Here is a 24,198-nt window from a genome sequence, read left to right as displayed (position 1 = left end):
TGCCCTCAGGCAAAAAAAAAAAAAAAAAAAAAAAAAAAATCAAATACCTTAATTTTGATTAAAATTGGCCTTTGATATATATGAAACAAATTTTCCTGTCTAACCGTGTAAGAAATGAGAAACTTCCTAAATCTCTCTCCCTTAATCCCTATCCAGCGTTGAATTTCTGCTTTCTTGAAAAGAACTGACCTGGATCGCTTCTTATTAAATTAAACTTTGTATCTTGTCTGAAGAGGCAGATCACCCCAAAAATCTCCATTCAAGAAAAATGTTTGTTGTGAAATGAGGTGTCAGGTTGAACGGTCTACAGGCAGAGCAGTTCAGATACTGAGCCGGTAAAAAAAAAAATTAACACATTGAACCCCCAATTAGACCTTAGTCTAGGGGTGCCAAAGCGTCTTCGCTACCCCTGTGCTCTCTAAGCTGTTGATTCAGGGGGTTTTCTAGAACAGAAAAAAGCCTCCTTTCATGGACCGCGCTGTTTGTCACCCTTCCCTTACTAAAGAGTGTACGTGCGATGTTTATCTGAGTTCTCTGTCGCGCTTAGTCAGTCATCTAGCTCAGCCACCTACAGGAGCACGTTTCCTTAAATCAGAGACGCGTGGACTCTACAGGAGAACTACACTACCCAGCAGGCCTCGCGCCTTTCGCAGGAAGGACGTCTGCGCACTAAGATACTCAGTTCCAAGTTTGGAGCTTTTAGCTGCCAGCCCTGGCCCATCATGTAGCTGCAGCACAGCCTTCCCTAACGTTGCAACTGGGGGAAAAAATCACTTTCTAGACTGTTTTGCAAGGTGTGCAATTCCACTTTGACTCCCTGAAAGTCCATCAGCTGCATCGGTCAAGAGAAACTCCACTTGCATGAAGATTGCACGCCTGCAGCTTGCATCTTTGTTGCAAAACTAGCTACAGAAGAGAAGCAAGGCAAAGTCTTTTGTGCTCCCCTCCCCCATCAAAGGAAAGGGGAAAATGTCTCAGTCGAAAGGTAAGAGACTGTTTGCAGTAGTTGCAAAAAATGCAAAGGCTTATGCATGCATTCATGAATGCATGGATGCAATTTTCGCCCGGCGATTGCATTTTTAAGTTTGAGGTTTGCCACAGCTCAGTTGCATTTCCTGTTTAGTGTGTGTCTTTTTTTTTTCTTTCTTTCTTTTTCTTTTTTTTTTCTTTTCTTTCTTTTTCTTTTTCTTTTTTTCTTTTTTTTGCAGACTCAGAGAGTTCCTGTAAGGCAGGGCTTGCAGTTCAGCTGTGCATTGACATTATTTGCATTCTCTTGCTAGGATTACCGAGCCTTTTTGCCTTTTGCACGGTCAGGAGAGATAGAGCAGGTTGGTAGCGTCTAAATGTGCAATGCTTTATATAATAGTACATTTCTTTAGTATGCACGCATATTCACAGTAATTTTGTGTGCAACAGGAATCCAAACTTTCAAAAAGTCTCAGAGGTGAAGATGAAAGGCAAACCTCGTCTTAAACTAGCAGGAAATTTCTGTGATCTTCTATTCTTTGGGGGGAAGGCACCACTGCGGTGGCAGCATTCAGCTTACATTTTTATTGATTTCGCTGTGGACATTAGGCAACTTTTGACTTTTAAGGGAAGTAAAGGGGAAGTCTGGAGAGCAGTGTATTATTATTATTATTAAAAAAAAGTCTTGCTCTTCCGAGATTTTATACTTTGTATCAGTTGCTTGCAGAGGGGAGGACTTCAATGTGTTGGCCATTTGGAAGATGCTTTTGCGCCTGGGGGAGGATTTCAGGGGGTGAGCGTGTTTGTGAGCATTAGACCAAACCTGAGACTTCACTGTCTCATTGGCAACTACAGTGAAATCTTGTAAGTGTATAACTGCGTAGACTTGGTCAGAAGTTCTGTAATAGGTCAGAAGTTCAGGACTATGGTTGCCTTCTTTTTCTTTTTCAAACTTAATTTAAAAAAATGTTTTGTAAGGTTGTATTTTGCAAACTTACTGATGTTCTGTAGAGGGAACTAAAAAAAAAAAGTCCTGCATGGAGAACCTGAAGAGATGCTTAGGTGCCTGGAAGACCTTTAATGGCTTGTTTTGAGAGCAATCTTCCTTAACATAGAGAAATCTGATGGCATCTGAGAAAAGCCCCAAAATGAAGAGGTATGCTAGGTTAACTGGGGCCACCTCTAGAGCAAGATCTGGGGACATGAAAGTATCCATTAAGCTTTTGCCACACTGTGTTTGGAGTTGTGATACCATTTAATTCTACCAGATGAACATGATGTATCTGATCCCAGGAAGAAAAGGAATTGTTCTTCAGAATTTCAAGTAGTATTGTTTATGGTTGTTCTTTATTTGTTTTGTGTTTAATGTTAGGGGGGGAGGAAATATTTTACCTGTTTCAGAAATGTGCAGATGAACCTAGAAGTTGTCTTTTTAAAATTTTTTTATTTTTATTTAAGGTGTGGATATTCCTTAGCTGGGAAAAACTCAGACTCTTGAGCAGAGAAATCAGAGAGTACAAGAGTCAGTCCATGCTATAGTCCATGCTACAGTCAGTCCACTAAAGAGATAGCTTCTAGTTACTTTGTGTTTGGTAAACATGCACTCATGCATTCAATTCAGCTTAATATATGTGTGTATGCTAAACATGCTTATGTCTGGATACACGTATGCATAATGATTTGTGCATGCACATGCATATTTGCATGTATGTGTTATGTGCATAGAGTTTGGGGGTACACGAGAGAATATTTAAAATGAAGTCTTTTTCTCCAAGAATTAGCGTCTGGTTTGAGAAAGTAAGAATGTGAGGACATTTCTGTGACACAGATTGGGCCAGTGAGATGGCCCCATGGGTAAAGGTGCCTGCTGCCAAGCTGACTATCTTAATTCCATCCTCCAAAGCCAAATGGTGGAAAGAAACTCCTACAAGTTGTCCTTTGACCTCCACATGTTCACCACGCACACCCCCTCCATACAGAATAAGTAAACAGAATTATAATAAAAACTTTTTTTAAGCCCAGCTATTGAAGAGAAATGGGTCTACCACAGTTTCGAGGCAATAATGATTCTTTTATTTGGTGAGTTGTAAGGAAGCTGCAGGAGGAAGGTTATAGGTACTGCGATCCAACCAACCTTACCATCACCCAATTTGGACCTTGGGCTCTAAAGTAACTTCCTCTCTCCATAGTTTCTGGTCTTACTTGTAAGATAAATCACTTTCTCAGCAGGTCATGTTTGTTTTTTGTTTTTGCCTTTGTTTGTTTTTTTCTTTTTCCTTTGGAAGCTAACAGGGAGGTATATATCCACTCTTGATCATGAATCAAGGATGGGTGGTCCTTCATGTCAGTTTCCATTTATGTAGATGAACTTCTTCTACCAGACCTTGCTTGCAAACTATATCTGGTATGAACATGAGGGTTTGTTTGTCCAAATGGAAAGTTATTGGTGGAAAGACGTGGGCAGTTATTCTAGAAATGGCCAGGGGTCTTGTCCTGGATTTTTTTATGTGGACTTTGCCTGGCTCAGCAAGGCTGACTTCAAATAGCCAAAAGCACCCCCCTCCCTTTTTTTTCTACTTAGTTCCAAACTTCTTTCTAATACTTTAGCCAGATGAAATGGGAGGCACGGAGAGAGGTGGGTACAGTCTCACAGTATGAATAATTTAACAGCATGTTCAATTCACGAACCTTTACGAACTTTTCAGATCACTGTAATTCAGTTTTACAGACCTCTAATTTAAGGCATAGCAGAGGCAAAGAATTACAGACTGCCCAGGAGCTGGAAGGACTGGGCTGCTTCTCCCTAGCCTTTTACCAACAGTGAGATTCCGAGAAAGAATTTTCTTAAAAAGAGATCCTGCTTTCCACAGTTGTAAGTTTAGGTGGTATGTTTCTCAGTTTGTTTGTGTTAGCTGTCTGGGGTTGAGCTGACATTTTTTTTTTTTCAAATATTAAAGCAGTAGTGTGCCTTTTGAGGAAATCTGAAATGTAAGTTAACAGGAAGGGTCCAAGAGAGTGCCGGAATTCCTGCATATTACAGGAAGGCAAGCCACAGGAAAAGTGTGTCATCTACCCTACCCGGAGAGAAAGCTATTGTGATCGGCCAAAATGGTCTTCTGAGGAATAGAGGGTGTTCTAGCATCTCCTGGTTTACCTGAAAATATATAAATTTGACCCCTTTAGCAGCCAGTCTTTCTTGCTTCTTTTTCTATTCACTTTGAAATAAAAACCACGAAACAATATGAGCTTATTTTAGTTGAATGCAGTCATAAGTAAGTCATGTAAGAAATGCTTCCAAGTCGTACTTCAGAGGGACATGGAAAATGGCAGGGACCATCTCAGCCCTCCTGAGTTAATCTCTGCGTCTGTAATTCACTCTCCCCCGGAGCACCAGATGTGTGCATTTCTCATTCAGTGTACATGCCTTTGTTGGGTCGTATCAGGCAGACTTGTCATGCTTAGCCTGTAATCTGAGCTGGCGTGTTTTATAACTCTGTTGGTCTCAGGACACCAAGGCAGAATTGGCACCTTGGGCCTCCTGTTTGCTTTGTGTTGGTGTTGCTTTCTCTTCTTTCTAGCATGGTGTGTGTGTGTGTGTGTGTGTGTGTGTGTTGGTGATGCACTTTCTGGACACAAGGGTTGAGATTCTCAGTTTTTCACAGATTAATACTATTAATTATTGTTTTCTAACAACATCCCCTCATCTATTAAAACCTAAAAATTTTACAAGGAGTAGTTTTAAACCTTTAAAATGTTTATAAATAATACTTCTTTTTCTTTTTGGCTTTTCGAGACAGGGTTTCTCTGTTGTATCCCTAACTGTCCTGGAACTCACTCTGTAGACTAGGCTGGCCTTGAACTCAGAAATCCGCCTACCTCTGCCTCCCAAGTGCTGGGATTAAAGGCATGCACCACCACTGCCCAGCATAATACTTCTTTATTATAGGAATATTCAATAGAAAAGGAAAACAAAAATGACTAATGCCTGCATATTGCATTGTGACATATATGCTTTAGGCTTTTGGTCTGTGCCTGTGAGTTTGAAAAATGCAAGATATGTGGCCCACTAGTGCCTACTAGACTACTTTTCATTTCACCAATGTACTATGAAGTGTGTCTGAATCCATGCACCTCTATGTTTGCAGTATCCAGCTCCATTGCATTTGCTCAAGTAGAATTTCAATACCTGTTTTCTTCAAGACTCTTTCACACTTATTGCCACATATTCCCGGGCAAACGATGGCAAGAGACTGAATTCCAGGAAGTCAACTGCAGATTGTGAATGTCGACTTCTCCTTTATCCCCCAGTACTTTTTCTCTATTTCAAAAACCAGGCTTTTACTATCCTTAGTATATAAGTGGTCCATATTACTTGAAAAGTTTAAACCAAAGAGGAAATTCATGATGAGAGCACGCAACTTGAGCTAACTTTGATGGTACATGCCTTTTAAATCTTGAAACTAGGTAGACAGAGGCAAGTGGATCTCTGTGAGTTCAAAAACACCCTGGTCAACATAGTGAGTTCTAGGCCTGCCAGAGCTGCATAGTGAGTTATCTCAAAAATTGCACACACACACACACACACACACACACACAACCTCAAACTTCTCAGGGATAAATTGCTGTTCACCTTTGATAACTATCTTTGTACACACAGTCTTACATGTGTTATTTTACTGTTTGGGATATTTTCCTTAAACTCTCCCGTGACACTTGGCTGTCTTCCCACACTGGTACACACACGCAGTGACCTCACTCTTTGTTACAGTTGTGAGTGTTTTGACTTGTAAGAACACAGCCACACACTCAGTCTTCCACGGGCTTTCACACAACTGCCATTTTATTTGTAGGCAGAAACAGCATTGCAAGGAATTCCTTGGAATTAGCTTATTGCACAGCAGCTCAATTCGTTCATTCTTTCTTTCTTTTTTTAAAGTTTGCATTAAAAACCTTCTCATATGATATCTTTTAATTATAGTCTTCCCCTACTCCAACTCCTCCCAGCCACTCTCTACCTCCCGACCATCCAACTTCATGTTCTTTCTCTCTCTGAAAGCAAAAACAGAAACAAACCAAACTTAGGATGGGCAAACTACAAAAATATCAATAAAACAAACAAACAAAGAAATTAACAAAACAAAAAGCGGAACACACACACACACACACACACCTTACCTGTGCACCCCATGGTGTGTATTTTGCGCTGGCCAACTACTTTTGGCCAGTTGATAAATAGTATTTATATTTGATTCCTACTTATATATTTTGAAGTAATAAGTTGGAAATGTTCATTTTTCTTGACATTTCTGTTTCATTTGTTTTCCCCCCTCATAAAATATATCTTGAACATTTTCACATAAAGATAAAATTATTTTTATAGTTAGGCCATAAAACCCCAAGACTGTAGAGGTTGGATAATCATACGTTAGAACTTCGGTTCTATACAAGTAAATAATTTCACTCCTTGATAAGTTCTAATTTTATTTTTGACCAAAATGTCTTGTGTACATATCACATATTTTATAATGTAAACTCAGTATGTTTACACTGTCGATTGCTGTCCAGACTCACATGAAAATCAGAAAGAAATTATAATCGTCTACTTTGAATTCCAGCCTGAAAAAATAATCTATTTTTGGGTGTGTCTGGAGTTCTAATTACCTCCACTGAGGAAAAAAAATAGCTTTTCTTTAGTTTTGTAAGTAATTTTTAGGTAGCACCTGGTTGTTTTGTGGACCTTGATAGAAAATAATGAATTGTTTCAGTTTTAATTACAAGGCTAATTCCAAGGAACCGCTGATTGAAATTTACAGCATTAAAACAACTAAGCCTACAGTTAATGTTGTTGACCTCCCAAGTTACCTGTCAGGCAGGTGTGATGCATTCCTTACCTAACTCTCAGGAAGCCTACGCACCATGCATTCTGGGACTTCCTGAGAAGACATAAGGATAGGAAAAGAGTCCCCAGCACAGGTTTGGCACTCTGCAAATGAGCGGGCCAAGGCCTTAGAATCAGTTCGTTCCCTGCTGATATACTACAGCCACAGGTAAAGGGGACTTGGGATTCCTTGTTCAAAGTTCTTTTCACTGTGCTACACAGCAACACCGTTCATCCACGTTTATAATAAACTCCTCCCTGCTCCCTCAGAAGTTAGTGTATTTTACATTTCCCATTTTGTTTACTTTGTGGGGAGCAGCCTGGGGGGCGGGGAGGGGGGGTGAGGAAGGAGGCTGATGATATAATCATCCGAGCTTATTATTCTTCACCCAAGAAATGGTGACCCATGAATCATGGTGGTAGGATTTCTTACCAGTTCTCTGCCAAGAGAGCGTTTGCAAATGCTCCCGTCCTGACTGCCAGTTGCTTACCGAGTTCGGCTCTGAGCTTTAAGCTCTATAATTACAGTTTGCCTTTTGTGGACTCTCTCCTTGGAGAGATCTTGCTGGGTAGGTGAACTTCACATATGTCTGTGCTTCCAGTAACTCTTTCAAGGTTCGGTTTTGTTTATCGATAACCGGGTAATCAGTGTTTTATCGTTAACCAGTAATTGGTGTTCGGCCAATATTTTCTGAATTTATTTCTTCAGCAGTAAGGATGGTTGTCATTCTCGATCCCCCGCGCCCCCTCCAAAGGTTTGCAGTAAATAAGCTGTTAAACACAGTTGCCTTTACTCTTCCTTGTTTGCATTCGGAGTCTCATTATCCCTTTGCTTGGTCATTTGGAAGTTGCAAAAATAGCAAAAAGATAGTGGCTGCAGACCGGTCCTTCCTAGATAACCCTGTAAACAGGTTTAAAAGTTGCATGGTCCTTTACTAACTTTTTTGTTTTAAAAACTTGAGGAGAGGTGGGGGGGGGGGGCGATGGCTCAGTGGTTGAGAGTGCTCATTCTACAACCAGGAGGGTTTCATTTCAAACCTCCAGCACCCGCATACAAAACTGTGCAGGATTTAAGTACCCGGGTCCGTAGCATCGCTGGGTAGAGGGAGGCAGGTGAATTTCAGAGCTCCATGGCCGGGGAGCCTAGTTGAAATGGCTGCTGGCTCAGTGAATGAAAGATCTTGTCTCAAGGCAGTAAGGTGAAGAGCAACGAATAGTCCTCCCCTCCTACGTGGAGTACGTGCCTGGGTAAGGACTTGCCGGCTTACGGACGTGTCACGCTTGTGTAGCGCACACACATTCAACACACGCATACACAAGCATATATAAAAAACAACAACAACAACAAAAAAAAAACCCAAAAAAACAAAAAACAAAAGGGAAAAGTGACATGCCGATCAGTGGTAGAGGTGCTTAGTCATTGGGACCCAAGATGAACGGCCCAAAGGAGCATCGTTGGTAGGACAGAAATGAGTCCCTCGCGGCTTTCTCTGCTTTTAGTTTCTATGTCTATGGAGTTTCCGAGGCAGGGTTTCTCTGTATAGCCCTGGCTGTCCTGGAACTCACTTTGTAGACCAGGCTGGCCTCAAACTCAGAAATCCGCCTGCCTCTGCCTCCCCAGTGCTGGGATTAAAGGCGTCCGCCACCACTTCCCGCTCCTCTATGGACTTTTTTGAAGGGTAGTTAGAGGCAATTGAGAAAAATGTTAGCAGTAGGCTTCCCTCCAATAAAACAGATCTGCGAGTACACCCAGTCAATCCTGGGATTCCTTACTTCCGCCTTGACCGCCACCTAGGCCACTGCCCCCTCCCAACCCAGACTCCACCCCCACCCCCCGCGCGCCTTCCTGGATTGTGGTCTTCTGTCCCCAAACTTGTCCGTGCAGTTTGATATCTAGACAACATGCCTACTCTTTCTATTTTGAAGAGGAGAATCTGGGAAGTCGATCACAATCTCTTGTTACTCAGGAGTCAAGTCTTAAAGGGGCATTTGTAAGATTCCCCTGTCGTGTGTCTTGCTTTCTTACCTCCTTAAGCTCCCTGGGCTCAGTCTTTTTTTTTTTTTTTTTTTTTGGTTTCTCTGTGTAGCCTTGTCTGTCCTGGAACTCACTCTGTAGACCAGGCTGGCCTCGAACTCAGAAGTCTCTGCCTCCCAAGTGCTAGGATTAAAGGCATGCAACACCACCACCTGGCTTCCTGGGCTCAGTCTTAGAAGTAGATCCCTACCATGCACAGCATTCTGAAATGCTGTAACCCGCCCCCAGCCCCCCTCCCCCCATTCGTGTCACTATGAGTGAAACCGATTTCCTGCTCAGTTTTGGTAGTGCCAAAAATCGAATCCAGGGCTTCGTGCCCTCGATGCCTGCTCTGCTGGGCTTTAGCCCAGCTCTAATTTACATTTTTAAAATAGACACCTCACATGTAGAGTGTAGTATTATAATTCAATAAATACATGCAAGGAGTGCTGAGAAAAGCTCTAGTAATAATTGTCCTCTCTCTCTCTCTCTCTCTCTCTCTCTCTCTCTCTCTCCATTTCTGTGTACTGACGACCTTTAAGCTCTTCTTGTCCAGTTATCTTGAAATATATAATTTCTTTCAACTCTACGTACATTACCTTGGGTGAGGACTGGGCTGGGCGCGAAGCTCAATTGGTAAGAGTGCCTGGTTAGCATGTGTGAAGCCCCGAGTTTGATCCCCAACACTGCCTGAAGTGGGCGTGGCGGTGCCCACCTGTAATTCCATCACTTAGGAGGCAGAGGCAGGTGGGTCAGAAGGTCAAGGTCATCCTTGGCTAAGTAGCAAGTTAGAGACTAGCCTTGGCTGTGTGAAACTGAATTTCAAAGACAGACAGACAGACGGATAGATAGAAACTGAATTTCAAAGATAGATAACAGACAGACAGACAGACAGACACATAGATAAGAAACAAACATGAAGGAGAAGGGATAAATGTTTGTATTTTACTAGAATTTTGGTTCTTTTGTTTTGTTTTTTGTTTTTTTGTTTTTTTCGAGACAGGGTTTCTCTGAGTAGCCCTGGCTGTCCTGGAACTTACTTTGTAGACCAGGCTGGCCTCGAACTCAGAAATCCGCCTGCCTCTGCCTCCCTATGTTTTGGTTCTTATTGCCAGTTTTCAACAACTGCAAAATAACCACAAAATGATATTTTATGTTGAGTGAAAGAGATATAACATCCAAATTCCGTGTCCACAAGGAAAGTTTCATAGCTATGATCGCTTAGTTTCCGTGGCTGGTGTTGGCTCCCCAGGACTAGGATGGGGTAGGTAGTTCTAACAGAATTTGTGTCCCACAAAGTAGAAAATATTTACCGTTTGTCCTTCCTTGTCTGAGAATGTTTGCTCCAACTTTACCCAGGTGAGTGGCGTCAGTGGGGTCTTGTTACGGCAGGACTCCGGCTGCACTCCTCCTCGACTTTGATGGGACATTGTTAACTTGGATCACTCTGGCCTGCCATTCCTCTGGCCACCTCTTGGGCCCAGCTCACAGGAAATGTCTGAGTGTCCTTTCTCTTAGCCATGAGAATTTAGGTCATTGCTCATTTCCGCCCGAAATGTCACTCATCCCCTTTATTCCGTCTAGGGTCCTTTGCCCTTCCCTGTGCGGTGCACTTCCTGTTGGCTTTGCCCCTTTTGCTTTCCTCTCATTGAGAAGTCTCCATTCATTTTTCTCCCCGTGGTCTCCATCCTCTCCTTGATCCCGTGGTTTGTTAGAAAGTGCGTTCAAAGCCTCATGCTCTCGCCTTTGTCTGGCTTTGCTGACAAAGCATGGCCTGGCCCAGAGGTTCCAGAGATTCTTTTGTGTGAAGATGAAAGTCTTCTTCCACGCTAGAAGATTTTCCATGCTACAGGGAGAGTTTTCAGGTTCTGGTCTCCTGAAAACACTGGAATGTTTGCTTCCGGTTATCCCTAGCCCCGGTAGCTTGTTTAATGGCAGCTTCTTGGTCATGCTGAGTGCCCCTTTGTTTATATAGTTACTTAAGTCATGTGCACTGTGTATACTTAAGAGGCATGGTTGTCATAAAGGTTCTGAGAGCGAAGGAAAGTGGAAGATGTCGGAGGACAGAGACATTTGGGCAGGGCGCAATCAGGGTTTTTTTTTTGTTTGTTTGTTTTTTTGTTTTTTTAATTTACCTTGATTAAGTGACATACAGTGAAGGAACTAGTTCCCAGGCGTCCAGAAGGGGGCGCTGCTGTGAGTTCACTCTGTTTCAGACACTGTGCTGCTCCACGATGCCTGTGAATTATTATATCGACTCTCCCTCTTGCTCAGTGAGGTGATATTTCATTTTGTAGATGGGCAAACCGAGGCCAGAGAGGTTAAAAACTCAGATGTCGGTTAGACTGACAGTAGCAGAGCTACAGGAGGTTGTAGTCAAGGTCCACGGGAGTCCGGAACCTGAGCTCTGTTCCACTTTGGAACTGTACCTCCAACGTCCATTTGCAAAACCCTATGCACAAAAGGAATGGCTGCGGATTGAAAATTTGACCTGAGCCCATAGGGGCGCACGTGGATTTGGGCATGCCTGGGTCAGTTTGGTAATTAAGAGGGGTGACCTGAGTCTAACTTTTTCTAAGTTCCTTTAGCCATGTCTCTTTAAGTGTCTGTTGAGTGTGGGACGCCGAGTCTGACACATTCTGATTCTGCCTGTTGAGCTCCAAGCGAACACTTCTATTTGGTTGAAAGAAGCTGACTACAGTTGATCAGCTGACAGGTATTGATGCATGTCTCCTGGAAGTTTATGTTAAAACATTGGTAGCGGATGGTTTTGTTCGCTGCTGGGAGGTTGGATTGCTGAGAAACAGAGACGAAGCAAATGGTGTGTGTGTGTGTGTGTGCGCGATACTGCTTTAAACCAGAACATAGCCAACCCTGGTTCCCTTTTGGCTTGGCTATTTCCTTTCTTCCTGGTGATTTCTATAGAAGTTTATCAACTGCAATTTCCTTGAAATTATGAATAAACCCCTATCTCCACCGTCTTCCTCTTGTATTGGACAGTGTGAGGGAACCTGAGATTACATCTGTGTAGTTGAGAAGCTAGAAGGAGTTGGGAATGAATAGTTATATATTTTTTTAATTTACTTAATTATTAGAGACAAACTCTCATTATATAGCTTAAGCTACTTTGGAGCTAGCGATGAAGCTATGAGCAAGCTACTTTTGGACTCAAACAGGCTAGCACTGAACTCGTGGTGATCCTCCTGCATCCACCCCTTAAGTGCTGGGTTGATAGTTGTGTTCCGCCATGCCAGCTATGTATCTCCCAAAGACTGCCTTCTTGTCTTTTCTTGCAGCCAAAGCTGAGCGGTCATACCCATGCTTCAACCTGTGGAAACGGAGGATGTAGGTATTGTGTAGCTGGGAATTTAGTCTCTTCCGTTATCCTCTGTCCTCTAATCACACACACGAGATGGGATGACTTAGGCATAAGAGCAAGACTCTGTGGACCCTTACAGAGCAGTCTCCTAAGAACCAATGAATACACAAAAGCAGCTCTTTGGGAGGCATTTGAGAACGATGCGTTGCACACTTCCTTTTTAATTTACCCCTCTCCGTACTCCATACCTACTTTGTCATCTGACAAACAAAGCAAACCTCAGAGCAGTCCCAGATTGGACATATTTAAAGGGGAGGCTCGGGCAGTGAATTTGTTTGGAGCAATTCAACATGTAGACTTTTGAAAAGTTGTTATGATGTTTAAGGCATCCGGCTGGTGAGAGAGATGCGGCTGGGTAATCATGATACTGGGGATATGGCGACTCAGCAGTTAGGAGCACTTGCGGCTCTTGAAGAGGACCTGGGTTCAGTTCCCAGCACTTACATCATGACTCACTATCTCCTGCATTCTTCTGGCTTCCATGGACACCAGTCATGCACACAGTGCCCATGCATACATGCAGGCAGAACACTCTGCACATAATAATACATCTTTGAAAACAATAGTGTGCAGGGTGGACGTGGGGAAAGTACACTTGATTCTACTCTTCTCGTCATTCACTAGGAAGCCTTGCAACAATCTACTTCAACCCCAAGCTGCCAAGTCCTCCCCTTCTCAGTGGAGAGACTGACACTCATTGAGGGAGCTGTCAGGAGGATTAAGGTAGGTTGTGCACATGATATGCTTTGCTCTGTGCTTGGCCCTCATTCATTTTACAAGTGTTCACTGAGTGTGTGTCCTCACAGTTGGTAGGGGAATGGTCGTGCAATCTTCAGAGTTGATGAGGATTTGAGTCCCTGATCCAAAGTAGAGGAGGGGAGGAATCTTGACTCTAATATCCAGGGGTAGCACCCGAATGCTGGTATAGGCAAGGCAGCTTCTCAGAAGAGTAGAAAGGCAGAGGAAAGGGCAGAGGAGAAAATGACCAGGAAAATACCTGGGCAAAGACCCCCTGCCTCTTTTCAAAGCCCTTCGTTTTTCATAGCAAGGTAAACAGGGCACTGCTTGTAAGCGGCATGTGTCCTGTGTCACGATTTTAGGTAGTGCGCGTTTGCCTTGTGGGGACTCCAGGAAGTCTGGAGGTTAATAGGTAAGCAAGTATATTGTATCAGCCAGGTTTATAGGCACACTGTAATTATATACGCAAACTGTTGGTTCACTAACCAGCGTCTCGCTGGGTCAGGGAATATTTTCCAGAGCACGGTTGCGGTACAATTTTCATTTTTTTTTTATAACCTACTCACATGGGAGCTTCAATTTTCTCTTTTCCAGAGCTGTTTGCAAGAGGGGCAAAGTCATACAGTATACTTCTAAATTCTTACGTTAGAGTGGCATTCTAGAGGCCTCTTTTTTTTTTTTACTAAGCCAATTCTCTCAAGACATTCATATACACATGGATATAACTTATCTCTTAAACAATATTTTCTGGAAATTGTCTGTACATTTTTTAATTGTACCTATAGCGACATAATTTCTAAAAACATACAGTTTGGAAAATAAATTATATCTTCTGGAACTGATAGATCAAATTGATTCCTTTTGCTAGCTCCACTTCAAAACCATAGTGACCTTATGCTCTCAGTCTCAAAGTGGGCTTTTTCTCCAAGAACAACCCTATACTTAGTCACCATCATTTCTCTTCCCCCAACTCCGTTCAGAGTCGGAAGAGTGGGTAGGGGGTAAGGTGAACCACTCCCAGGTGGAGGTGAGCCAGCCACAGAGCTGGCTCCCCTCATTTTGTTGAGGAGTTACAGAAAATGTCAAAGCCAGCCAGGTGCATAGCACATGTCAGCCATATTGTTTCTTCCAGGTTGCTTGCCCAGCGATCTGTGGGATTTTGTTCTTGGGTGAGCTTCTGTTCATGAAGGGAAAGTAAGAGAGGCTGCAGATTCCATCTTGGAAGTGGTTTCAAGAAAGAACTGAGATGTTTTGATGGGTTTGAGTTAGAATATTTTTCTCCATCCTGAATTTCAATCTTTTCTTTTTTTATGTGAGTGCTTTTATGTCTCTTTCTGTGTGTATGTGTATCTGTATGTATGTTGTGTGCATATGTGTGTGCCTGTGCATGTGTGGGGTATGTGCATATGTGTACGTGTGCACATGTGGGATGTGTGTGTGTGTGTGTCCGTTCGTGTTCATGTGTATGTATATGGAGGCTAAAGAGTGACTTCAGGCGTTGTTCAGGAGTCATCTACCTTGGGGCTGGAGAGAAGGGTTAGTCGTTAAGAGCACTCCCTGCTCTTGAGAAGGACCCCAGTTCAAGTCTCAGCACCGACACTGGGTGACTCACAACCTGCAGCTTCAGGGAACCCGATGCCTCTGGCCCCCTGGAACACCTGCGCTCATGCATTTGAGCGTGTGTTCATGTGTGCATAATTAAAGATCGCATAATTCTTAAAAAGAAAAATTGATAAGAGAAAAGTCACCTCCCTTGTTTTGTGAGACAATGGCTTTTATTGTTCTGGGCTCACTGATTATCTGGCTAGGCTGGCTAGCCAAGGAGCTCCAGGGATCAGCTTGCCTCCACCTCTCCAGTGCCAGTCTTACAAGCATAGATCTCTAGGATTGGCTTCTTCCTGTGGGTCCTGGGGATTGAGCCTCAGTCCTCATGCTTGCATAGTAACCACCTTTTCAGTTCTTGGAGCTCAGCCTTTCGAATGTTATGTGTCTAAGAGAAAGTCTCTGGTCAGTACTGAGGATGGTGAGACTTGGAGGGCTCTGTCCTTCTTGGTTAGAGCATTACTGCCCAGCTTAACCCGATCCTATGTACCCTGTGGATACAGAGACAGAGTCCTGTGTCTGCCTTCTAGAAGCCTGTTTGTTGTCTTGTGGGATGCATTTGTATGTTAAGGCTGCTGGGACAAAGGGTCACACGTTGGGTGGCCTGAACACTAGACAGAAAGTGGATCCTAGATCTGGAGGTTGGAGGTCTGAAGTCAAGCTGGCAGTAGGTTTTGCTTCTGAGGGATAGGGCGGTGATCTGTGCCTCTCTCCTAGCTTCTGGTGGTTTATTGGCAAGCCTCCACCCTTCCTATGTAGACTCGCCACCCAGGTCTTTGCCCTCCGAGTCACAGGGTATTCTAACTTGTCTGTGTGTCTGGATTCAAAATGTCCCCCCCCTTTCTTTTTTTAAATAAGGAAACTAGTCATACTGGAACAGGGGCCCACCCGATTCCAGGGTGACATCATCTCAAGTAATGACATGCAACCACCCTGTTTTCCAGTTAGGTCACATTCTGAGGTGTTGGTAGTTAGGGTTTCAGAGCATTACATCTTGGAGGACATGGCTCAGCCTATGTATGACTCGGGGGAAACAAAGATGCCAGCAGACCTATATTATGCTGTGTGATAAAAAGCAGGTAAAGAACAGAACAGAATGCTTCAAGGTACTGATGAAATAAGGCTTGTGGGAGACGGGGAAGCCTGTCCGCAAGGGAAGGTGATTTTCTGTCATCGTAGAGGTTAAAGTGTGCTTCCCAGGAGAATAAGGAGATACAACAGAGTCTCATTTGCTGGAGGTTGAGAACTTCTGCAGTGAGATGTGTTAAGTTAGAAAACAAATGTGCACAAGCACGCGTGAACACACGCCGTGTTGCCACCAATTCCCAACGTTGACAACTTATCAGTAGGGAGACTAATGAATCACTTTCTGGGGTTGCTATGGGCAACTCTGTAGTATAGACCCAGGGGCGGGGTCTTAGGGGTCGAGGGAGAGGGCTTCCTTCCCATGGTAACAAGTGGCCATAGTCTCTGTGGAGCGCAGGTTGGGAAATGAGAGTCAGGTCTAAGCATCTGTAGCCAAGGGAAACTTATTTTTAGAAAATGCCTGCAAGCCTTAATAAAAAGGAGTACTCAAGTATTACCAAACATTTGTAATATTGACTTTTTGGGGGTGGGTACTGGGGATAGAACCTTGCATTCGGAGGCTAGGATATCTCCATTGACGTACAGACCCAGCCCTTGGCTATTAACAAAAGGCCCTTTAAGTTGTGTGTTGGTGAACATGTATGTAAACTAAGGAGCAGCTTCATCATGGTAACAGAATCTGGACCATCAGCGTAAGAGTCATATGTTGGAATGGCTACTTTACATATGGGCTACTTCATGAGAAGAGTCAGTGAAGGAAGAAATGGTTGGTCGTGGTGCTGATGGTTAATCACTGGGAAATAGCTTTGTTGTTGTTGTTGTTTTGGAATAAGTGTTTTATCATGCATCTACTGTCCCACTGGCAGCTAATGGCCAGTCTGGAAGTCAGGTGGGCAACCTGGAGAATGTCCAGGGATGGGGGTGGGGGTGGGGAGTGAAGTTTAAGTCCAAAAGCTCATAAAATCATCACCTGTATCGTTGCACTTAAGGGTGCTCTAAAATGAGGTCATTGGGAAAGAGGGCAGAGATGAGACAGATGAATGAACTGATATAATAAGAAGGCTGGAAGGAAATGCATGGAAAAGGAAAGGGAAGGGAAGGGAAGGGAAGGGAAGGGAAGGGAAGGGAAGGGAAGGGAAGGGAAGGAAAGGAAAGGAAAGGAAAGGAAAGGAAAGGAAAGGAAAGGAAAGGAGGAAGCAAGCAAGCAAGCAACCAGTATGCCTGGCTAGACTTATATATCAATTAGCTGTAATGTGGAGGTCATCTTGGGATAGGTGAACCAAACATCCAAAGAAGCCAGGCAGAAAGTTAGGGATGAAATAAGTCATCATGGAAAGGAAGGAAGAGAGAATGGAGAAGCCAATACAGAGCACTGAGCAGAGAGTAAAAGAGTCCAAGAAACCAGGCAAGGTGTCAGGTGCATGGGCTGGAGAGCTCAGTGGTTAAGAGCACTCTTTCTTTCTCCAGAGGACCTGGGCGTGGTTTCTGTCTACCCACACTGTAGTTCTCAAGTGTCTGTAACTCCACTTCCAGGGGATCTGATGCCCTCTTCTGGCTGCTATCTCCAGGCAGGCACAGGGTAGGCAGAAACACCCATATGCGTAAAATAACAACAACAACAATAATGATAAAAGGAGAAAAAAGCAGGCTGAAGAATCCAGCCAAGCACAAGTGCTTATGACATTCGAACCCTGTGCGTAAAGAGTGAGCCTCTACCTTACTCATCTCTTCCATTTTCAGAGCAGCTTGTTCTTCTGGCAATTGTGTGAAGATGTGTTTAGGAGAACCCTGAGGAGGTACCTATAGAAGGATATGCAGAAGAAAGAGCAACAGGGCTTGTTCCAGGCGAGCCCAGACTTATCTTCTATGCTGAGCACCTGTGCCCGGCTGGCTCTCCAAGTGCGACCGGTGGAATCAAGGGCCAGCAGGAGGTTTTGAACCAGCTGTACTGTCAGCTCCTGTGGTTTAAGAAGCAACACCTAGTGAGTTTTCCTCTCAGGTTAGAGAGTGCACACAATGCATTCTAGAAAGTCTATCCAATACATATCAGGGTCTTGCAGAGAGGTTCAGATCCCCGGAGAGGTTTTAGTCCTTTCCAGACTGAGTGTCCACTCTGTGCTCTACGACAGACAGTTTATTTTCCTTAAGCACACAGAGCTTTGGGATAAGCTCCAATGCTTATAAAAGCCCAGGAAGTGGATGATGTTCCCATTTCATAAAGAAGGAAATTGGAAATCAACTGAATAGCTTGTCCTTCACCACACGTCAGTGTACGCGAAGCTGGCATCTGAATCCAGTTCATTTAAACCCCTCCCTGCCTGCTGCCTCTTTTCTCTTTTTGATTAAAACTAGGATCTTTAGTATGCTAGGCAAGCATTTTACCACCAGCCTACATTCCCAGCCCAAATCCTCTTAAATTCCAAAGTCCTTGCTTCTTTGTATGCCATGGGTATGTTAAAACAGTGGGGAAAGAGAGTACCGTTATATGATCAGATATGTGCCTGCTATCAGATATGTGCCTGCTCTCACAGGTTATGGAGGAGGAAAATGCCATTGGGGGATGGATGACAAATGCTGGGATGGAGTAGATATGAGCCTTTCTGGAGCATGACAAGAAATGACTGTGCCCATGTGTGTACCTGTGTGTATCTTGTCTTAGTGTTAAGTAAAAAGGTCTTCATTTAGTGAGAATTTCACTGAGTCCAATAGTAAGAGGCTCAGCTCAGCTGAGCCTGGGAGTGATTTGTTCTCTGACACACTCCCTCCACCTTGCCCTCCCTCCTCCTTGCTTCCCTCCTCCTTGCTTCCCTCCTCCTTGCCTTCCCTCCTCCTTGCTCTCCCTCCTTCTTGTTTTCCTTCCTCCTTGCCTCCCTCCTCCTTGACTCCCTCCTTCTTGTTCTCCCTCCTCCTTGCTTCCCTCCTCCTTGCCCTCCCTCCTCCTTGCCTCCCTCCTTACTCGCCTTCCTCCTTGCCTTCCCTCCACAGAGTTCTCATTATGCCTTTCTCTGGGATCATCTCTACCCTCTACTTCCTGCATTGGACCAGAATTTGACACATAGGATTTTGTAGTTTCTTTCTTTTTTTTCTTTTTTGGATTTTTTTTTTTTTTTTTTTTTTTTTTTTGAGACAGGTACTTTCTGTGTAGCCCTGGCTGTCCTGGGACTCACTCTGTAGACCAGGCTGGCCTCAGAAATCCGCCTGCCTCTGCCTCCCGAGTGCTGGGATTAAAGGCTGTGCCACCACTGCCCTGTAGTTTCTTTAAAAACTTTATTATACTCACTTACTTTGTGCCATGGTAAGTGGGTGGAAATCCTGGGGATTGAACTTGGGTCTTCAGGCTTGGCAGCAGGCACCTTTACCTGCTAAGCCATCTCACTGACTCGCCTTTCTAGATTCTGTATTTACTATTCCTGAGCTACTGCTAGTATAGTCTGTGGTCTAAAATAGAATTCAGTATGTTTCAGAATTAATCCTCTAATGAGTGGCTGTTTGATTGTTCAGGTCTAGAGCAAGTATTCTTCACAGTGCTCACAAATTATCAACACAAATCACTGTCCACTTAGGGGTGTTGTAGAACCAGATCATCTGGGCAGTCAGGGGAGATGGGACAAGCCAATGAGGTGACTCAATAAACAGGGTGCAAGGAACTGCATGGGATACAATGAAAGCCACCAGCATGCCTGCTTAGACTTAACCTTTTTTTTTTTTTTTTTGGTTTTTTGAGACAGAGTTTCTCTGTATAGCTCTGGCTGTCCTGGGATTCACTTTGTAGACCAGGCTGGCCTCGAACTCAGAAATCCGCCTGCCTCTGCCTCCCGAGTGCTGGGATTAAAGGCGTGCGCCACCCTGCCCGGCTCTAGACTTATACTTAGTTATCCATTTTATTAAAACCGTTTTTAAATTTCTTTATTTCACGTGTGTGAGTGTTTTCTGTGCACATCGGTATGCACTCTATGTGTGTACCTTGAGCTTGAGGGGAATCTGAATAAGGCATCAGATGCCCTGGAATTAGAGCTAGAGATGACTTCGCGTCACTCTTTGGGTGCTGAGCCGTGGACCCCTGCAAAGAGTAAGAAGTGACTTAGTCTCTGAGCCATCTCCCCAGCCCCAACGCTTAGACTTACATTGAATGACATGGTGATAGCATTGTGAGCAGTGATGTTTTATATCATTCTTTTTATAAGAAGCTGTTAAGAGTAAGAACTTACTTCTGAGGTTGAATGTGTAATAATATGTCTCGGCTACTGAGAAGGTGTATTTCCTTAGATTGGCGCATATTTACTGAGGGTAGAAGAGACTGTGGGTACAGACCATCATTTATTGTGTCACCAGTCACCTTTGTATGGAGTCTACTCAGGTCACAAAATGAATATTAAAAAGGCTAGGGAGATGCCTTGCCTTGAAAGCATGAGGTCCTGGGTTTGAGCCCTGGCACCTGGATGACAGAACCCGGCCTGGTGACACATGCTCGTAATCCCACTGATGGGGAGGTGGAGACAGGAGTCTCTCTAGGGCTTGCTGGCCAGATGCCTTAGCCTTCTTGGCAAGGTCCAGGTCAGTGAGATGCTGTTTCAAACACCATTGGTGGTGGCACCTGAAGAATGACACCCAAGGTTTCTCAGTGGCTTCTGCATGTATACATATACATGTGCACATACCCATATGTATACACACACACACACACATACACCAATAATGCAATAATCAACTAAAGTCATGCCCTTGATTAAAGAAAATAAACAGAAAATCTTACTGGTGTTTTCTGATGCTCAAGTGGCAAATTCAAGGTTGTCCGACTATGTGACAGTTGTTTGAATAGTCTGCCCTGTGGGTACCAGACAAAATGTAAAGACAAGGCAATGCAGTCAGGAATCATACATATACTTATATCTTAGAAACTATGTAGACCAGATACCACGTTTTAGAGATGAAGCTGTCCCAATCAAGCGCAATTAAGGAGAGATGCCAGGTTATTGGTGAGGCCCCAGAGGCAGGGAAATCCGTCTTCCGAAGCTCATACCTGGATTGCTGGTAGCCTCTCAGGAGTGTTTTGATGAAGAGCTGACCTTGACTCATGGGGGAACCCTTGCATCCCTTCTGTAAAAGCAGATGCTAACTCAGTGGGCTAAAAAGGAAAGAAGGAAGAGAGCTTCAAGCACAGTGGAGCTCAGGGTCTCCTTCGACTGAGCATCAGGTAATTGAATGGGCTCACTCTGTTGTTCTGTAATGCACATGGCCATTCATCCATGGACATTAGTTATCTGGTTCTCTGGGTGGTTTTTGGAGAGATACTGAGGAGTATGCAGAGAGAAGAATACTCTTTCTCTCTCTCTCTCTCTCTCTCTCTCTCTCTCTCTCTCTCTGTATGTGCTGCAGAGGTCAGAGGTCAAACCAGATGAGTCCCTTTATCATTTCACACCTTATTTTTTTTTTCACATTTTATTTTTTGAGACAGAGTATCTTCCTGAAGCTCACATACCATGTACAGAGGGCAACAGATGAATCTGCTGGCTCTTGTGGTTTCACAATAGCCCCCAAAGATCCCAACTGTATGGATCTTTCAACACGAACGCCAGAAAGAGGATCAGAAGGAAAGAGGTGGAGAGGGCAGACACACTTTGGGTTACCCAGACAGGATGAAACAGCACTAGAGTCTGGAAAATCCTGAAGTTCTGCGTGGTGGGAGTGGAGGGGGCACCAGGTAACTCAGTCAGAGTTGAGACTGGAGCAGTGGATGGGCACCCAGGGAGATACTCATTGGAGGGCTGACCTGTGCCATCAAGTGTGCCCGACACGGTTTCTTCCAGCAACTCAGTGTAATTTAGTATTTTGGACCCAACTGTTCATCTACATCCCTTAGCAACAGGGGTTTTGTTGAATATTCTGAGTTCAGTAAGGAGCAGAGAGTCAGACTGGCTTTGAGGAGGTGTCTGTGGACAAGTCTACGGCTAACTTAATCAAGTGATCAAGAAGGAGGAGGAGTTTGTTGGGGCTGCTGGGTATTGGAAGTGGCTTTCTTTAACCAGCATTTGATGCTTCAACTCATAGCAACACGTTGCTGGCATTTCACCGACTCGCTCTTGCCCTTGTTCAACAGGGCATGCCTTGAGGTCCGGTTATACGGCTTTCATTTATACGGGCATGTCTCCCACCTCGCGTTTTGTTTTTCGGTGAACTGACTTGACATTTCTGCTTGCCAAGAGCCCGGGAGTTTGTTGGCTCTCTGCTGTATGCTTCCTCCATGAGGTCACATTGATGTTGCCCCATTTGAATGTCTGCCATTCTGGAGGTTTTGTGAAGCAGAAACTCAGACTATGTGTTCTAGAGCTGGGGGGACCTTTGGGGACCTTTGAAATCCCTCTTACTGTGGGGGAAAAGGAAGTTTCTAGAGAGTCTCTGATTCTCTGTTCAGGATGGACCCTTAGGGTGACAATCCTATGCAAAACCAGATGTAAGATGATCTCTTTCAGATTTCATAATGCATCGAAGATTAGTTTTGCGTTACTGTTTTGCAACTTGAAATTTCCAAAATTGGTATTCGTTGCTTGGCTTAGTTCTTAGCAACAAACTTAGCAACGCAGACCCAAAAGAAATTGACTGGTTGCCTGTATTTTTAAAGTTCAGTTTTAGATTTATTTATTTCATGTGTCTGAGTGTGGGTTGCATGTATGTGTACATGTGTGGGTTCGTGCATTTGACCTACATATATGTATTTGTACCATATTTCTATCTGGTGCTCATGGGCCTCAGAAGAGGGTATAGAAACTTTGTGAATGGCTGTGAACCACCATGTAGGTGCTGAGATTTGAACCTATGGCCTCTGAGAGAGAAAGTGCTCTTAACTGGATCTCTAATGTCATCCAATGACTTCCTCAGGCCTTGGTGTCCTCCTCTGTCACTGGGAGGTCTCTTTAGTCTCTGTTTCTAAAGAAATGCTTACTTGGGGAGGATACACAGAAGCTAAAATGCATAAAGAACACTCAGGGATTCCATGCCCATGCAGAGGGTGAAATACGGTGCCCATCTCATCTCTCTTTCCTTCCGGCTTGACTCAAGGAAGCCACTCCTGTTTCTCTCATTTTTGGTTGACGTTTGGAAAGACATGAGCTACTTATATCACAGTCTACTGTTTGTTTTGTTTTGTTTTGTTTTTCGAGACAGGGTTTCTCTGTATAGCCCTGGCTGTCCTGGAACTCACTTTGTAGACCAGGCTGGCCTCGAACTCAGAAATCTGCCTGCCTCTGCCTCCCGAATGCTGGGATTAAAGGCGTCTGCCACCATGCCCGGCTCACAGTCTACTGTTAACCTGGATTTACACACAACTGAATTTGGTAGGCTTTTAAAAACAGATAATATGTTAGCCTCTTCCGCTCTGCTGAGACAAAGGATAAACCTTGGATTTAATAGAAGAATGGTGTCTATAATATAACCAAAAAAGTGTGTGTGTGTGTGTGTGTGTGTGTGTGTGTGTGTGTGTAGTCTTCAAAACAGGGCAGCATCCCTTCAGGAGTTGGTTTCTCTCTGATCTTCCTAAAAGTTAAAGAATAATGATCTAAAATGTGCTTCAGTCTTTGGAATTGATTTCAAGGGAGTAAAACAGATAGATGCAGTGCCAACAGCCTTAGGTCCTGAGACAGCAAGCGACTCTTTAAAAGAAGCGAGCAGCTGTCAGCCTTCCCTGTCCTTTCAGGGACTGAGCTTCGAGGAGGCAGTCACAAATGAGCAGGTCTCATCCGGAGTCTGGCCCTCTTTGCTGGAGCTTCTGTCCAGCCAGCTCCTTCAAGAGTAGAGCTTCTAAATTCTCTTCCTCCAGGGGACTCTGCTTTCCTTTCATGTACAGGGTTGGGGTTGGGGTTGGGGTTGGGCTTAGGCTTAGGCTTAGGATAAGGATTAAGGAATAGGGTTAGGGTTAGAAGGTTAGAATTACGGTTAGAGATTATGGTTATGGTTAAGGTTAGGCTCAGTAGGTTAAGGTTGGCATTAGGGGTTATAGTTAGGAACTAGGCTGTCAGAGTTGATGTTAGGGTTAGGGTTACTTTAGAGGTTAGGATTGGGATTAGGGGTTAGAGGGTTAGGCTGGGGGTTAGGGCTAGCTTTAGGGGATAGGGTTAAAGTTAGAGGGTTAGGATTTGGGTTAGAGGTTATGGCTATTGTTAAGGTTAGGCTGAGTGGGTTAGGATTGGGATTAGGGTTAGGGTTAGAAATTAGGGGTTATAGTTAGGGTTAGGGCTAAGGGTCAGGAGTTATGCTTAGGTGTTAGAGTTGCTGTCAGTGTCTGGGTTAGTGTTAGAATGAGGGTTATAGTTCAGGAAAGTTGTCCAAGAATTAGTGAGAAAAAAATGCCACCATCTACTTACTAAAGAATTTAAAGAACTATTTTATTTTTATCTGGTTTATACTTTCATTCCCAATGGGCAGTTTATCTGCAGGTATCTAGTGGGCATAGTAGCTAATACCTATAATCCCAGTACTCATAAGAATGAGTAAAGAGAATCACCAAGAGTCGGAGGTGAGCCTGGACTATGTATGGAGTGA

The 24,198-nt window shown here is 44.0% G+C and overlaps 1 protein-coding gene across 1 annotated transcript in view; it reads left to right on the top strand.

The window, feature by feature from the left end:
* The first annotated feature begins 699 nt into the window (after positions 1-699).
* The window catches only part of Map2k6 (mitogen-activated protein kinase kinase 6), a 116,379-nt gene continuing 92,880 nt past the window's right edge, over positions 700-24,198 (top strand). The window contains exon 1 of the mRNA XM_021176183.3: positions 700-985. Coding sequence (XP_021031842.2) covers positions 970-985 — 16 coding nt within the window. The 5' untranslated portion in view covers positions 700-969. The remainder of the gene's footprint in view (positions 986-24,198) is intronic.

This window comes from Mus caroli, unplaced genomic scaffold, assembly GCF_978045245.1.
Source record: "Mus caroli unplaced genomic scaffold, Mus_caroli_1 scaffold_13, whole genome shotgun sequence".
NCBI classification, from domain to species: domain Eukaryota; kingdom Metazoa; phylum Chordata; class Mammalia; order Rodentia; family Muridae; genus Mus; species Mus caroli.
Note: the sequence above shows the minus strand (reverse complement) of the source record. Positions and strands in the feature narration are given on the sequence as shown.